Below are 16,999 nucleotides of genomic sequence, written 5' to 3'. Positions count from 1 at the left end.
AATGTTACCAAATCTTTCAGAAGTGAGCTTAGGAAGCCCTAGTTGGAGACAGACGGTTGCACCACTTCCTCCAGAAGGCAGATACTTGTATCCACTCAATAATCCACTCACTAATACCTCAGAGCAGTGGCCTTTTCTCACAGAAAGGCATAATCGGTCAGAGCACCTCTACCAATGGAGAGGCAAGAACCAACAGGATTTTGACACTGAGCATGTCATTTTAGTGTAATCTACCTCTTATTTTTTGTCTTTGCTTCCAGTCTGATGAAAGCGGACTTTCAGTCTCAGTGAGAGATGACCGCAAAGCACCTCAACTGACAGCAGCAGTGTGACTTTTCAGTGTTTTCCAAGGCTCAGCAGTGAAGCGTCTTACTGCAGCAAGTACTTTCAACGCTTCACACCCCTTAGCAGGCTTTTATTTTAACGCGTAGGTAAGGCTGCACAGCTCCCCACACAAGGGCCACCTCGGCAATACACCCCACCTCAGGGCAAGCCGTCCTCATGCCAAGGCACTGTCTGAGGGGAGCCAGAGCTGCAGCCAGAGGGGAAGGGGCGAAGCCGCTCTGAGGCAGCGAGGACAGCGGCTGCCTTCGCCCCAACCACCACAGACAGGGCCGCCGACAACAAAAGCTGCGCCACCACCGCAGGCCTCGGCCCGCCCCAGAGGCGGGAAAACAAGCCCCGCCCCTCCGCGCGTGCGCGCCCACCCAGCACCGCCCGCCTAACGCTCTCCCGGAAGGACCCGATCCCCCCTCGTCCTTCTTCCCATTGGATCCGCTGCACACCACGTGACAAAACAGCCCGCGGCTCAGTGGCTGAGGGCTGGAGGGGAGGGGCAAGCCTCCCGGGGCCGGGGGAGAGATCACTTCCGCTTTTGCGCGCTGCGACGCTGGCGGACGGTCACCGGCCCGCGTGAGGCGCCGAGGCTCCGCGCGCGCGCGCGCCCTGCCGCTCCCGGGTGCGCGTGCCCGCGCACGGCCGCTGCGCGCGGCCGAGGGGGCGGGGCGAGCGGGCGGCCGAGGCGGCGGCGGCGCGGGTGCCTAGGCCCGGGGCGGACGTCTCCCCCGCCCCGCCGGGGTCTGCGCGTGGGCCAGGATGAGCGGCGAGGACGGGAACGAGGAGTTCTACCGGCAGCTGCAGCTCCAGCAGCTCTACGAGGCCGAGCGCGGCGGCGAGGGCGAGCCCGACCCCTTCACCTACGTGGACCCGGCCGACGGGGCCGCCTACGAGTGGGACCGGGAGAAGAAGGCCTGGTTCCCCAAGGTGGGCGCGGGGCGCCGCGGCGGTTACCTCACGGGGCGGGGGGGGGCCCGGCCGCGCCGCCGCGCTGGGGAGCGGCCTCCTCGCCTCGCTCGCGGCCCGCGCGGTGTCTGGGGAGCCTTTGCCTCCCCGCCGCGCTGCCGTGGCGCGGACACCTGTGCCTCTGAGCAAGAAAGCGGGGCAGATCGTCTCGTTTCTCCTCAGCCCTTCGTGGTTTTCGTCCCCTGCTCTGCAGCAGCGTTGTACCAGGCTCCTGGAGCCTCGCGGTTGCACACCCGTGTTTGCCTCGTTCTCTCCCTGTGGCATGCTGAAGTTTTCCTGGGGAAGGGTGAGAAGGAAGAATGGTTCGGGAAGAGAGATTCATTTTAGATCCCTGCACCATGCAGTTGTCCCGGTTGTCCGGATTCAGCCAAGTAGATGTCTAGTGCAAAATAACTGTAGCACTGAAACACTCACATAGCAGGCAAAAACAAAGCAGCTGGTGTTCTCTCTATCTATAACCTTACAGGCAGCTTTCTGCTCTTTTGTTGTGAAGCCTGGCCTTCCTCCTTGGCTGCAAAGCCTTGGAATTGCTTAATTCCCTCTCCCAGGCCTGGCATGAAGTCACAACTATATTTGTGGCTCTTAAAGAGTCAGTACTGGCTTTGACATTTTAAAATTTCTTTATAGTAGTAGCCGTGGCGATATTTGCTCTTCTGTTGTGAGTGAAGCATTAAACTACTTTGTAAACAGCTCTAAATAAAAATGGAATAATACATTTCTTTTCTGTTTTGTTAGGATCTGAAAATTGCATGTGTAAAGATTTCTTATTCCTTCTCCTTAGGTCTCGGAAATACAGTTGAAAATTAAGTGTATTTAGTTGAGAAGCATTCCACAGAATGGAAAAAAAATTAAAGTTTTTTTTCTTCATTTTTTTTCAAATATCTTAAGTATAAGAAAGCCCTATGGCACTACTGTAATACCGCAGTTTTTCAAGATGAGAGGAGACACCAATTTAGTCTGTTGAGCCAGTCTGCTGAATTGCAAGCTAAAGAGTAATTTTGTTATACAGTAACAGTGAATGAGAGAAATTACTTCATATACAAAATATTAAGACATTTTATGCCATATACTTGGTAAATTTTATGTGCCAATTCTTGTTTGTAGCTCTAAGTTCGTTGTGGTTCAGAGACTCTTGAGAGAGAATGAAGCCTGTTATTTCAAGTTTATGAATGTGTAAGCCTAGTAAGCTGTCCGTGCACCAGATGGCTTACAGAGGGGCAAAAAGTTGAAAAATCCAAAGCCGCAAAGTGGAGCTATGGAGAATTGAGAATCCCTGGCTCCCTGTGGTGTGCTATATATCCAGTAAAGCATAACTTCTAAAAATTTTCTTTTTTTCCCTCTTCCCTTGCCTCTTTCTTACCTTCCAACTTTTTATTTTTAATTTCTATTTTCTCAGGAGCGTTGGTCTCCCCTAAACATCTTTCTTATCTCAAATCTTTGTCCTGGAGAACAGGTTGTTTGTTTTTTCTTTTCTTTAACTTGATACAACTAGTGGGAATAAATAACAAATTTGGAAACTAATCCCAAGTATAAAGGGATATACCTGTTCCTGATTTGAGGGATTATTTTAGTTGATCAGCTCCTCCTCCTCTCTCTCCCCGCCCCCCTGAATCTGGACAAATTATAACAAATTACGTAGGAACAGCAAAGTTCATGACTAAATATGTATAGTAGAAATTGATAAGTAATCATTGTGAAGTACTGTGTGTAGTATATAGATCACTGAACTAGATAGTAGAATATCTCAGGTTATTTCATTTGGCAGACTGATTATATGGCAGAATGTTTTTATCATGATAAATGTAAGAGACTGCAGGATTCAGAAGTTGCAGTTAATTTTCTTTTTCTACTTTGTGGACAACTGTAAAATTCCTTTCCTTTGGTCTCGGACAAATGATTACTTAGAACAGTCAGAATATTTTAATTATGATCTACAGACTAGTATTGTGACTGCTAGTCTACTTTGGGAACAGAGTCACTACTGAACTTCTGCTAATAAGTGTTTCAAAGCAATGCAAAAAGTTGATGTGTTGTTAACTCTCAGCATTCATCAGAAAAGTTTGCAGACAGTCAAATATTTAATAAAAGTATTTGCAACTTGTGTATGATATAATGATTTTTCTTTCAATGGCACTATACTGGTGGGCACAAAGCACCTTTTAATAGTCCTTCATACAGTACAAAATCACATGTTGAATTTGTTTGCTTTTGTGGTTTGCTGTGAAAAACAGACGTTGGATGTCTTTTGTAAACCTAGACTATCTGTTCTTTATTTGGTTAATTGATTCCTTTCCACTTCAGTGTGACCAGTACTTAATTATATGCTAGCATGTCCTTTAGTGTTATGTTTCTTTTCCTATAAGCTTAATTGCCCCAAACTGTATAGCTATATGGGTATGAAGATAGAACTGATGACAGTCCTTAAGTTCACCACCACAATTGGGTTGCAGTCCCTAAGAAATTTTGTGAGTTCTTATTTTGCTTGCTGTCATGGAATGACTTTAAATTCCAATAAAATCCGTTATACTTGCATATTACTTTCGCAAAAATGCATTTAAAAATAAAGTTGTTGCAGTCATATTTGTGGTAGTATTATAGTATATTATGAAAAAGTAATTTCTTTGATATTTATAAAATTTGATAGTCCACCCAGGTGGACTCTCCTTTCTCTTCTTGGTTTAAAACGCTGTTTGTTCGTTGGTGTAGGAGAGATGTAATACCAGTTATATTAATGTTCCAGATCAGATCAGTTTGTTTAGAATTAACCATTTTAAATCATTAGTCTACTAAAAAGCCAGAAACTATACAATAAAGTACATTATGTGCTGAGAAGAAGTTTAACTTTACATTAGAATGTGGTTCCCCCTGAAGTTGAAAATAATATTGCTGCAGAAAGGTGGCTACTTTTAAGAGATTAAGACACTGATTTAGCTTTGAGGTTTCTGATGAAAACTAATAATGTTGTTCACCAGAAAGTTTAAAAGGTTATTAATTCTTTGGATTTCATCAAGGATGAAAATAAGGATTCTCTAGAATTGCTAGTGCCAAATATAACAAACATTATTGGAACACAGTTTTTCTTTTTCCTTCCCCAAAGATCATTGTACCCTTACTGCCTCTTGATACTGTATTATGCCAAATTATGTCCATAAGAGCAGCTATTTATGTTTCTGATGCAGAGGAGAGCTACATATCTTCTTTAGTGTAGAATCTATTTCATATTAAACTGTAAAGGAATATGAGGCTGCACAGCATTTTGCATTATTCATGAGAAGCCTGTTGCTGTCAGTTCTGTGTATTTGGCTTGTCAAAATAAAAGCTTTTAACTGAAACCTCAAGCTTCAAACCAGTACAGAAGGTAAGAGATTGCATTATCAATGGCATTTATTACTGTCCATTGTGTCACTTTCTCTTACAATAGCTTACTGTTGAAATTTCAGTTTTGTTCTCTTTTGTGTACAGGTGAAGCAAGCAGAGCATGGATCAGTCTCAGATAAATTTTTCAAAGTTTAAGGCTCAATTTTGGAGAAAAAAATCACTTCAGAGTATGGAATTTCAGAAAGTACTTTATAGTGCAGTGATGTTTGCGAAATCAACTGTGATGTATTTGTTCTTTGGTTTATTACTAGTGACTGGCACTGAAATTTACCTGGCTGAAAGTACGGTGTGTAATTTGTAGTTTGTTTATTTTTGGTCTCAATAAATGTTATCCAGTCTTATCCCAGTATAGTCTTGACTGGAAAAGACTGATATATTTATTCACCTATTAGTATTACATAAAGTATAATGTGCTGCCTTATAAACAATGTGTTAATATATGGCTCAGTCTAAGTGCAGTATTTATTGTCTATCAATGCAGATATATTTCATTTCTGAAAATGTTCCTATGAAAAGGCAGATGCCTACAAATGTCAGTGAAATTAATCATCTGCAGATAAATTGTTGGCTTACCTTCAGTGTTACTTTATCTCTTCAACATGGTCAGGAGTGCTCAGTTTCCACCCTCAGGCAAATCCAATTTAAGTTGTAATCGGAAAGCTTTGCTTGAAAAAGGTCAGAACTTGTGAAGTGTTTGTTTAAAAACCTCATATGCTGTATAGAATTAGTATGTTAGTCTATCTTAGGTAACTCCTGAATAGATTAGTTTTGCTGTCAGTATAGCTTTACAAAGGTAATTTAAAATAATTTGACAATACTGTGTTTTTCTGTGATGCTGGATTAGCAAATGGCTGTGATCAATGTAGGTTATTTCCAAAACACTACCATTAAAACACTTGTGATCCTGAATTTATAGATCTTTAAAATTTTGGATTAATTTTCTTAAATTCTTTTCAGATAACGGAAGATTTCCTGGCAACATACCATGCTAACTATGGCTTCAATGCAGATGATACAGACAGTTCATCCGCTTCTGGCACAGCAACTGAAAGTAAGCTACCAGTAAGTTCTAAGACATTGGGAACACAGTCATCAGCAAATGAGAAGGGACCGCAGCAAACTGATCCAAAGCAAAAAGCAGAAAAACGGAAGCTTGAACCAGGTAGGAAACTAAGGGTTTCTTTCTATATAGACTGCAAACTAAATGGCGCTAAGTGAAGACTGCCGGTTGTTTGCTGTTACGTATAACAAAGATATTGCGTGTTCTGAAAATTCTCCAAATGATTTTGAAATTGTGTAGCACTTCATAGGTATCTTTTCAGCCTCATGTATGAGTTGGAAAATAAGTAAGTTAAGGAGTGTTCTGAGTATTTCCTGTGGATAATTAAAAACTCAGAAAATTGATGGAATGTGAATATCAGAAATACATTAGCATGTGCTCTCATGTTTAATATATTAGCATAACTGGATTAAAATTCTGTGGGTTTTTTTTAGGATGGTTTCATGTTGAAGAAGACAGAAACACAAATGTTTATGTGACTGGTAAGTAGTAGCATTTATTTATATATTTTGAGCTAATGTGGTGAGAGAGACTCATGTTTGCCATACTGACTTCTAATATTCCCTGTTCAGCCTATGCATTTGCAGGCTACTTAGCGTTCTGTACTTGACTGCATCATGTCTTTACAATTGCATATGTGGGAAAGTAATATAAGGGGCATATTCCACACTTCTGTGTGCTTTTAAATAATGTATTCTGTGAGCTGTACCAGCCAATGCCATGAACCATTGTTCACCAAGTTATTAAATCAAGCTACAGCAAAGAAAAACACAAAAAAATTCCTGAGAACTCCTAAGGAATAGGACAATGAAAACAAGCTTATAACAAGATGGTGTGTTGAAGCTACGTGTCACGTAACATGTTTTCATCTTCAGTTTTTTTTCTGATTTTTATAAATGCATAATTCAAGTATTTTGATAAGAATGAGGAAAGAGTAAGTACAAAATAAGCTGAGGTTAGGATGAGCAGGTAAAGGGGGAGCTCAAATGAAATGATCTGTGTGTTTATTATGGTATTTCTCTGCCTGTTTTGGATGTCAGGGTGCTAGCTTTAGGTGTATACTTACAAGTAGTAGTGAAGATTCCTGAAAATCATGACCAATCTTTTTTCACTCTTGTTCTCAACACAAAATTGCATTTCCTTGTCTGAGCGGTCACAAAAATGCACGCCCTGGAGGTCTCAAACATCATCATTCAGGCTAAACTAATACAGAAAATTTTTGTAACTTTTCTCCTCCATTTCTCTTTTTCCTTGTCCTCAATTCAAAGTTCAGACTTTGAAAATACCATATGTTATCAGTGAGAATTGCAATTTTGGTTAATTTGTGGATAGAGGAAAAAAGGCTTCTGTTTATAGGGTGTTTTTTGTCTCAAATTCCTAAAAAGGGGTACAGTGGAACTTTCAGTTTTGGGCAGGATATCTGCATTCACATAGATCAGTATGTGCACTGCAACATTAGTGTCGTCTTATCTGTTATGTATAACACTAAAGCTCTAGGTCTGCATATTAGGTAGCACAAAAATGTCACTGTTGAAGTTGCAATATAAGAAGCTACACCTATTTAGAAGTAAAAGGTTCTCAAAATACTGGTATGAAGTACCATATAAAAGGTAGTAGCAAAAATAGTGATCCCAAGAGCAGTGGTTTATTATTGCATATGTAAAACTTCATCATTACGCTTGGTATCTTTCATTTAGTGAAACACTTTAGGTTTTTTATGTTTGAGTGATACAGAAGAAATACTGAACCATCTAAACATTCAACACTTCCGTTTTAACTTATTTTGTAGGTTTACCTCCAGACATTACAAAGGATGAATTTATACAAGTCATGTCAAAATGTGGTATCATTATGCGAGATCCTCAGACAGAGGAACACAAAATCAAACTTTATAAAGATAAGGAAGGAAATCTTAAAGGAGATGGCCTCTGTTGCTATCTAAAGGTCAGTGGTGCACTGAAATGCAGTATTGCTTTCTGGTCAGGATATTTGTGGCCGCTGTTTCAGAATAACATCCAGAAGAGTCCTGAAATACCTAAAATACGACTTAGAATTTAGGTGTCTGTCTGAGACAGCGATCCCAGAAAAACTCAAATATCTGCCTGTACACCTTGTTTGCTTCCCCTTAGCCAGACCCCACTGAAAATGCCTTTAGTAACTGCTGGACATGTTGAAAAGTGGTCCTGTCTTCTGGTGCCATTGCTCAGCTCGGGCATTTTCTGCTGAAGGACATTTGGGTTTTCAGACTAGACATGCTGTGTCTGGCTGTAGGTGTGCCAAAGGAGTATCTCTCAAACGGGGATAACATGTTCATTGGTTATAGCTATAGCTGTTTTTTATTCAGAGTTGATGATGATACTGTTTGCATGGCAGTCCAGTGGCCCATTTTCTGAAGACTTGACTTCTAAGTTCTGTGCTTGAGCAGGTTTGAATCATAGCTCCTACAGCCAATGAGTATGCTGACACTTCGGTTCACTGATGTTATGGGGGTTGGAGTGGGAATGCCTTCACCTTTTACTTTGAAAATATGCCACTGTGTGGCCAAGAATACAGGAATAATGAGATTGAAAGGAACTTACTGTAACCCTGTAGTTAGGGCCCTTAGTTGAGAAGAATAGTGTTTAAACTTAGACCCAATTCCAGAACTGTTCTTGCATTCCATATTAATCTATAACAGTTTAGGTTGTGCTAGTATATCCTATACTTGCTTCACTTGTGGATCATTTGGAAAGTTAGTGAATGCTAATGCAGTCTGCTGCAACTCTGCAAGAAGTACCAGGTAATACCAATGCAACTGCCTTGTCATCTATACTAGCTTTATCATGTTAATAGTTAAAGCTGTTCAGTATGCAGAGATAAAGACAGTTTCCAGTCTAAAGAACTTCCAGGAAATTTTTTTGTTTTTTTTAAATTTAATTTATTTTAAAGTTTAACTTAATTTTTTAAATTTTTTTTTGAAATATTTGAATTAAATGTAAGCCATTGCTTTTGGGAACATTAATCTGCTATAACAATAGTGAAGCAGTAGTGGTTTTTACTTTGGCATAAAAAGCATTGTGAGCTCAGTGGATTCTATTTTATTTTTTAATTTGTTTTCTTTAAGTCGAGAGACTTGGGACAGATCTGACATTATGGTTTTCAGTGTCAGGGAACTGATTCTTAGCACAGTATTCTTAATTAAGTGTTACTGGAATAATTTGACTCTGCTGCATGCTTCAAAGCTTGTGCTCTGTTTTATCTTGAAATAGAGAGAATCGGTTCAACTTGCATTAAGACTTCTGGATGAGGCAGAAATTAGAGGCTATAAATTGCATGTTGAAGTTGCAAAGTTTCAGCTGAAGGGGGAGTATGATGCAAGCAAGAAGAAGAAGAAATGTAAAGACTACAAGAAGAAGTTGTCCCAACAGCAGAAGTTTGTATTTTTTTGTTCTTTCAGTAACATGTTACTTGAATTCTTTAAGTGTTGTCAATAAAATGCTGCTTTCTCTCAGATGCAATGCGAAGAGCTATGGCAACGCTGACATCACTTATCAAAATGAAATAGCTTAAATATGTGTTTGGAAGGAAGAACTTGTAAATTAAATCTTGATGGAACATAATTGCCAAAAGAAGAAAATATTACAACTTTGGGGAGCTAAAAGACATTTTTTTCCCCCATATATGAGGGCATCAGTCCTGTCACTAAATCTAAGCCTACTTCTATAAGAAAACACTCTAGCTCTCCTCATACTGTTCATATCATGCTTTAGTAGCTGCAAATGGCAAGAGATGCTAGTTTCCATAGGAACAAATATTAAAACATTTTTTGTAGATTCTCCCAGACATCTGCATTTGGTATAAGATGTATTATTATTTTTTAATTGTATATAGATGCATTATTTTTATCTTTAATTTTTTTCTGCTTTTTGGAGCCAAAAAAGCTCAGATTAAAAAAGAAGTATGAGAATATAAGGCTTCATTATTTTAATGAAAGCAGCAGTCCACTTAACCTTTTAAATAGTACTACAAATATATTTTGCCGTAGTTAAAGGGAACAAGTTGTACTAGACATCGTATCAGTTCAAAGTAGCTTGAAATGTATCTACCTCAGAGAGAATGCCAATTCTTGTTTTAAGAAGTCTCCAGTGGAGGGAGGAATAGTCTAAAATAATGAAGTTGCATTTGATAGCAATTTGTGTGAATAAATAAACAAATTGTGTTTTTCTTTTAGTCACTTAACTGTTTTGATCTTATCTTATACAAATTGACTTCAGTTGGTGTTCGTTTTGAGTTGAAGAGCATAATTTACTTGCAAAACAACCTTCACTGGAAATCCAAGTTATCTTCAGCTGAAGTAGCAGATACAAGAAGGAACTTAAACAAGATCTTTTTTTCTAAAGATAAGATTTTGAGATTTAGAAGTGTAAGTGAAACTGTGTCCATTTTTTGCAGTAGGCTATAAAATAGGTATTTCTACAAGGATAGTATTTGTCATGAGAAAGCAAAGTCATAGAACAGATGCCCCAAAATACATTGCTAGTTTATGCAGCTAGCTAGCTTGCAGTAATTTCTGGTAAGCGTGCAGGTGTTCTTGCATGTTTGTTTAAATGCAAGCAGTAGAATTTTACCAAAAGGAATAATGGATCTCGTTTTTTACTTAATGAGTCTTCATTTATAAAGGATGTTAAAATATTGATAGTTTTATTATACTTAGCAGCAGCTAGTCCCATGTCTGAACTGATATTAGGGAGAAATTAAAACCTGAGTGTTCAAGAAATTGCTTTGGTGTTTAAAATTAAATGTTCACGAATAGTTCTGAATTTTAGTACCATAAAACCCCAGCTGCTTTGTAAGAGGAGAATTGGTAAAGTCACACTTCTGTCGCATTTTTAGGAGAGTAATTTAACTCTTTTTGCATCAAAATACTTGTTTTGGTTGATATGTTACAAGGCATACCAAATTAATGATTTTTTTTCAACAAATACTTGTAGAAACTGAAGAGAGCCGCAACAATATCTTCTTACTGTTGCTTCATTTCATTAGACAGCTGGATTGGAGGCCTGAGAAGAAAGATGGTGCAAGTCGAATGCGACATGAACGCATCATTATTATCAGGAATATGTTTCACCCAAAGGACTTTGAGGTAGGGAGATAGAATTTGTTGACATAAATGATGCTGTTACAATTAATACTGTCTGAACTTTCTACCATAAGGAACTTGCCAAAATTGTGAGCAGATGAGAATAAACATTAAGCTTACTTTCTAGGCAGGTTTTTCCTCATGCCAAGCATTTGCTTAAAGTCGATTCATGTATTCATTCTATTTTGATTCATAAACAATGAGAGAAATATGTTGGCAACAATGTATTTTTTTCAAGTCAGTTTTTTTCATCAAGTGTCTCCGGACAATATTCCTTTCGGAGATGGAAAGAAGAATAGACAGTAACTATGTTGAAATGGAGAAGGCAACACGAAGTAGGCTTGCTAATAAGTGGCCTTATTAACTCAAATAAGGGTGGTCATCTCCAAATGGTTTTAAAACATGTTAGTGTATATTTTCAATTTATAAACTTGTAGAAATTTGGCATATGCATTCCACTTAGTGCCTAAGTGAAAATAAAGCTGATAATTGTCTTATGTTTATTTTATTGATCTGTGTGATTGCACCGCAGGAGGATCCCTTAGTGCTAAATGAGATCAGAGAAGATCTACGGACAGAGTGTGAAAAGTTTGGACAAGTAAAGAAGGTCCTCATATTTGATGTACGTATTTTTACAAATTGGGTTGCATAATTGTTATAATGTGTGAAACAAAATATTTAGGTTTCTTTAACTACAAATGAACCATTTATTTCTTTTCATGGGTTTATTTAATGCAAACGACATAATTTTTCAATATTTTAAAGTTAGATATTTTGGAAATGAGTTTTTAAGCACTTATCCACTTTAACCTATGTAAAGGTAAAATCCGACTCTTCCCACTAACCTGGATGCACAGCACAAGTTCAAAAGTTTATAAATGCAACTATTTATATTTATTTAGCTAAACTAGCTGAAATGCTTGTCTTTTTGTTATTTTTTTCTCTCCAAAAACTCTGCTCTGTGTACCAAAACATTAAGGTAATCTTAGCCAATAGAACAAAACGTGAAAATTTGTAACTTGTGCTTTTCAAATGACATTGTGTATGTTCAGCATGAAGCTATATCCTTTTCTTTTATAAGACATTCCAAAAGATGTTGGAATAGAGGTACTATTCAGAAAACTAAAAGTTGTGTCTCCTTACAGCGACACCCTGATGGTGTGGCTTCTGTGTCATTTAAAGAAGCAACAGAAGCTGATCTGTGCAAACTAACCCTAAATGGAAGGTGGTTTGGTGGCCGTCAGCTCAGTGCTGAGACGTGGGATGGTGTAACAGATTATCAGGTAGTCTTTCATGGTCCTACTTGATCAAACTGCAAGTCTCTCTGTGTGTTTTTGTTATTTTTCCTTGTCATCTTGTTTATCTGCAAAAACTGTGAGAATGCCTCCAAAAGATCATTCCTAATTGTTTGTTTTAACAAAATTTTAAAGGACCTGTTTCACTTTAAAAAATTTTATATTAGAGATGTAAACTTAGTAGAGGATTAATCACTGGATAAATAGATTATTAGCTTACAGCAAACAGGTCCTATTGAAATCTTGAGGCGTTACTGCAATATAAGAGTCATAAGTTTATCCATGTAAATGTATTCACTCTTATGTGTGTGGCTTTTTTTAATGGTGTTTGTAAATGTATTTTTAATAGGTGGAGGAGACTGCAAGAGAAAGGGAAGAAAGGCTCAAGGTGTGGGGATCATTTTTAGAGGATCCTGATGCAAAGGAGCAGAAAACTGCGTCTGATTCAGATTCTGCAACAAGTAGTGTTAAACTGCCTGAAGGCAGACAACCTTCAAAAGTTAATGACGCATCTAAAGAGGATGTAAATGATGAAGCCCGTAAGAGAGAGAATAATGGTGAGGGCATTAATGAAGATGGTGCTCCATCTACAGACAGCAGTCTTGCAGGCAGTGATGATGAAGCAGATACATAACACCTTTAATGCTTTATGAAAGCATGATTTTTAGGGTGATGTTTGAGTTTGTCCCTTGCTTCAGGGTGACTACAGACAATGTTCATATGAATATATGCATATTAGGATGTCATCAGCTCTGTGCTTTGAAATTTTCATTAAAAGCAGTATTTAATGAGGCTCTAAAAGTTTATATTAATTGGCTGTTCAGGTAAAGTAATTCAAGTTGCCAAGAATGCATCAAAACTGATCAGGCTTCTTTTGTTCTATCTTTGCTTGTCAGTGTTTCATTATGTAAGTGTGAAATATGTTCAGAAACTTAAGTTTATGTAACTGTATGAAGCTTTAGTAATGCAAAGCTATTACAAGATTTGTGGGTTTTACTGTTAATTTTCCCTGTACCTTTTGGAACTTGGTATCTTATTCTTAAAAGCTACTGTTGTCCTGAACACTTTAGATTGTTTTACAGAACAAATGTTGTGATATGTGTAGGGTGAATGCAGTGGAAATGTTGTTAAACCTTACACAGCAAATAATGGAGTGGTACAAAGTTGTACACTTCACGGATGTGGAAAGCAAATGAGGTTGCCATAGCCAACATTAAGCAAACTGAGTGAAGAAAGATGATTAAATCACACCATTGAGTATATAAGTCTCTCTTCATTCTGCTTAAATCATCTGTCGATGCAAAGAGTCTGGAATTATGACAAGGAGACTAGAAATGCATTAGCACATTCTAGGCCATAATGTAAATAAGACATCTTAAATTCTCATGGTTTTGTATGCTGTAGGCATACAAAATGGGCTTTTGAGTTACGGGTTTGATTTGTTTTGTTTTTTGCCTTCATGTTAGAGTAAGGGTTTTCATTTAACTTTGTTACGATGAGGAGTACAACTTTTTGGTTTAGCCTTACGTGCTTTTCATGCATGGGACCTCTCATATTTCATAAAATTTAAAAAGTTTCAACTTGATCTGCAATTTGTTGTGTACATGTTAGAATACTGGAGAACAGGCTTTCAAAGGATATTACTCTTTTATATGGAAAAGGCAAACGCTAGACCTAAAATGCTAGCCCCATTCTTAGAAATATTTCCAAAGGCAAGGATTTAGGAGACAGTCTAGATTTAGATACGTGAGTAAGTAGCAGGCTTTCAAAAATAACTTTGGGGGAGCTGTTTTGGGCATGATATTCTCTATTTAGAACCAATTATTTTGATTTCTAAGGATGTGAGAGTACAGATTTGGGCACTGAGCATTTAAAATACTGTTGCTAATTCCATAGCACATTGTTCATATGGATGGCTGTTAGTGCACATTTATAAGGAGGATTTTTAAATTTTTTTAAATTCATATTGGATTGCAAGCAATCGTAGATGCTAATTCTTACATTTATTTTCATCCTGAAGTATTCAGAATACTCTGAAAATTGATTTTTCAAACTTTATGCTCTGGGGTTTGCCATCTATATTTTTCCAGAAGTCTGTAGGGTAGATGATTTCTATTATTTATAATTGAGATGTATGGGTAGGTTTTGGCAACAAAAGCATCCAAGTTAATACTTGCATTGTGGTTATAAATGATACCTGTTCATGACAAAATATCTGGTCTTACAACAGAGAAGATGGTTGAATTCAGGATTTAAAAGTTTAGTATAAACTGGCATGACAAATTTTTAGTTTTAATCTGTTTTATAGTAAAGGAGAGCTGTAGCTCTTGCCATCTAAGAAAGACCATTTTCTCATCTTTACAAGTGTGTGAATTGTGCATTTAAGGAAAACAAATGTTTGAACACTTCAGGGAATCTGAAATACTGGCTGGTTTGTAGCTGTACATAGTGGCATATTCAGATTACATCTCTGGATTGTGTTGGTTCTACCTAAAATACTTTTATTAGTAGTAAGAACCACAAATCTTTGAGGGCTTAAAGTTTTAGTATATTAAGTGTGTAATTTAGTGTGGTGGATATTGCTTTCAGTGCTCCTTTTTTCTTCCAGCTTCTGAACTCCAGGTTTTAGATTTGTTAGCTTTTTTCTTTTTTGAGAGCCTAATCATATATAACACTAGGCAATTAAGTCACCTGTTTTACAGTGGAATTGCAACTGATATAAGAAAATTGACAAATGTATAAATATTGTACAGTTCTATAAAGCCTTATCATGGTATCAGATATAAAAATAAGGTTAGTATTAGTGTTTAAAAAAAACCTTTGAAAAATAAAGAATCAGTATATGTGCAGTGACCTTCCTCTCTCCAACTGATGTACAAATTTGGCTTGATTCATAAGTCAAATGTGATGTTAGCCTTTTCCCCTTTTCCCCTAGACTTTACACTGTAGCAGAGCACCAACAGAAATTGAGACCAAATGCTTTACTGGCTTTCCTACTAACAGGATTCTTAAGAAAATAAAAGCTGTTTTCCACCAACATATGTTGTTCTGAAATGCGACATTACACTTAAACTGGTATTTTCCTTTGTCTACCTCTTTTATTCTCCTAGTAAGATTTAAAAATATATTTTTATAAACTATCCATTGAGGTACTGAAGCATTTAACAGTTTATGAAGAGGTTAATGCAGCTGTGATTTCCTTTTCAGTAGTTTTTCATGGAGACTGAATTCTTTTTATTGAGACTGCTTTCCTTTTTAAAAGATACAAATTTTTATAAATTAGTCTGAACATAAATTACGATTTCTCATAAAAAGTTTTATTTCGAATTATGAAAATGAAATTCTAGTAGTGCAGAGCAGTAATGTTTAGTATCAAACTGTAACTAATCTGAAGCTGAACAAACCTGAGTTCCTTTCTAAGCTGGTGGGGTTTTTTTCTGGCTGAGTATCATCGTGAATAGATTAGTAAGAGGTTAAAATCCCAATGCGGTTTTCACTATACTTGTTCTTAAATTAAATGCTTTCTAATGACTTCACTAAAGCAGTAATCTTTCTTGAGAACACAGGACTGGTTTCATAATCTGCCTTGCTCATTAGAAGTGACAAAAGCAAACTCTTTGCTTAGTTCCTAACTTTCCTTAAGTTTCAGTCCAGTGTACTGTGTTCTTCTTCATCTCTTCTGATGTTTTTTATTTCTTTTTCCTCCTACCTTTTGGAAAGAGGGGTTCACTTCAGGAAAAGTTGTCTCCTTCTCCCAGTATCTTAAGAAAACACTACCCAGCAGCAAGCTGAAAGACTTTGCATATAATCATTTTAGATCAGTTTCAAACTAAAGAAATTGCTATTTCTACTCATTGTCACAGTGAAAAATGGCTATAAAGCCACTTAAATATAACAGCAGGGGAAAGAACAATAGTTAATTGTAAAGAATATTGACTAATTGGTACTTCTGCGTAATTCAGCACAGATAACGACTTTTTAAACCACACAATACAGAATCAGTTGCTTAGCTTGAGGATATGTTGGTAGTTTGTTTTACAATCAAAATGACTTGCTGGCAAGGTGACCCTATGGAGTTACAACATTGATCCAAGATTAGGTGGTTTGAGGAGCATGGCCAAGGTAGACATCTGGAAACAAAAAGCCCCCAAAGAACAGATGCGTAAGTTGTATCAGGTTCTTGAATGTTCATATAACAGCTGTAAAGAGAGAATTTAGTTTCATTTTGCATCAAAATGTTTATCTGTTTCTCCTGCTGACTCTTTTTAATTACTTTAACTGAATTTCAGTCCCGCATGCAACTTTCACCATGTATAAGGATTGCAATTCACTTAAAATCATTAGTGTGTTAAATGCAGTGCATTTTAGCTAAAACATGTCCTAGACATTATTCAGTTAAGGCTAATCTATTTACAATGTTGAGTATTTAATTTACTTAAGAAAACTTAAAGGTATTGGATGCTTCATAGAAACCCAAACTTGCCTTTAAATTTTCTAATAAAATCAATATGTACACTCTGAATTCTTGAACTGTAACCGAATTCTAAAAGAGACACATACCTGTAGATTTTAATTGGATTTTAAATTTTTATTGCTGAATTTGAGGAAACATACTGCAGTATGATAAAATGAATTATGTAAGTTGTGTACTTGTGTTGATTTGACTTGTGTGTATTTTAGTGCTCATTATACAGGGCTTGAAGTCTTACTGTGAAGAAACTCTGAAAGTTCTGTAAAATATTTATAGAAGTATGAAATCTTTTGCAGCAAATTGTTTTTTTGCTCATTATGTAATATCAAAGTATATTGTTAGATTAAACTTTTCAGTAAGTTGACTTGGAATTT

General features: G+C 37.3%; 1 protein-coding gene across 1 annotated transcript; it reads left to right on the top strand.

Moving 5' to 3' along the window:
- The first annotated feature begins 840 nt into the window (after window positions 1-840).
- HTATSF1 (HIV-1 Tat specific factor 1) lies at window positions 841-16,989 on the top strand. Its single transcript, XM_026110999.2, has 9 exons — window positions 841-1,263; window positions 5,638-5,842; window positions 6,175-6,222; window positions 7,530-7,684; window positions 8,989-9,152; window positions 10,763-10,862; window positions 11,392-11,481; window positions 12,005-12,142; window positions 12,504-16,989. Exons 1-9 carry the CDS (start codon window positions 1,096-1,098, stop codon window positions 12,786-12,788), a joined length of 1,353 nt encoding a protein of 450 aa, XP_025966784.1. The 5' UTR covers window positions 841-1,095; the 3' UTR covers window positions 12,789-16,989.
- Window positions 16,990-16,999: the final 10 nt, after the last annotated feature.

Source organism: Dromaius novaehollandiae, chromosome 11 (genome assembly GCF_036370855.1).
Source record: "Dromaius novaehollandiae isolate bDroNov1 chromosome 11, bDroNov1.hap1, whole genome shotgun sequence".
In the NCBI taxonomy this organism is placed as follows: domain Eukaryota; kingdom Metazoa; phylum Chordata; class Aves; order Casuariiformes; family Dromaiidae; genus Dromaius; species Dromaius novaehollandiae.
The sequence above is the reverse complement of the archived record's forward strand: the minus strand, read 5'-3'. Positions and strand labels throughout refer to the sequence as shown.

Coding starts and splice junctions, on each gene's coding strand:
- HTATSF1 (XM_026110999.2), top strand. CDS start 1,096: ATGAGCGGCGAGGACGGGAACGAGGAGTTCTACCGGCAGCTGCAGCTC. Junction 6,223..7,529: donor CACAAATGTTTATGTGACTG/GTAAGTAGTAGC, acceptor CTTATTTTGTAG/GTTTACCTCCAGACATTACA. Junction 9,153..10,762: donor AAGTTGTCCCAACAGCAGAA/GTTTGTATTTTT, acceptor TCATTTCATTAG/ACAGCTGGATTGGAGGCCTG.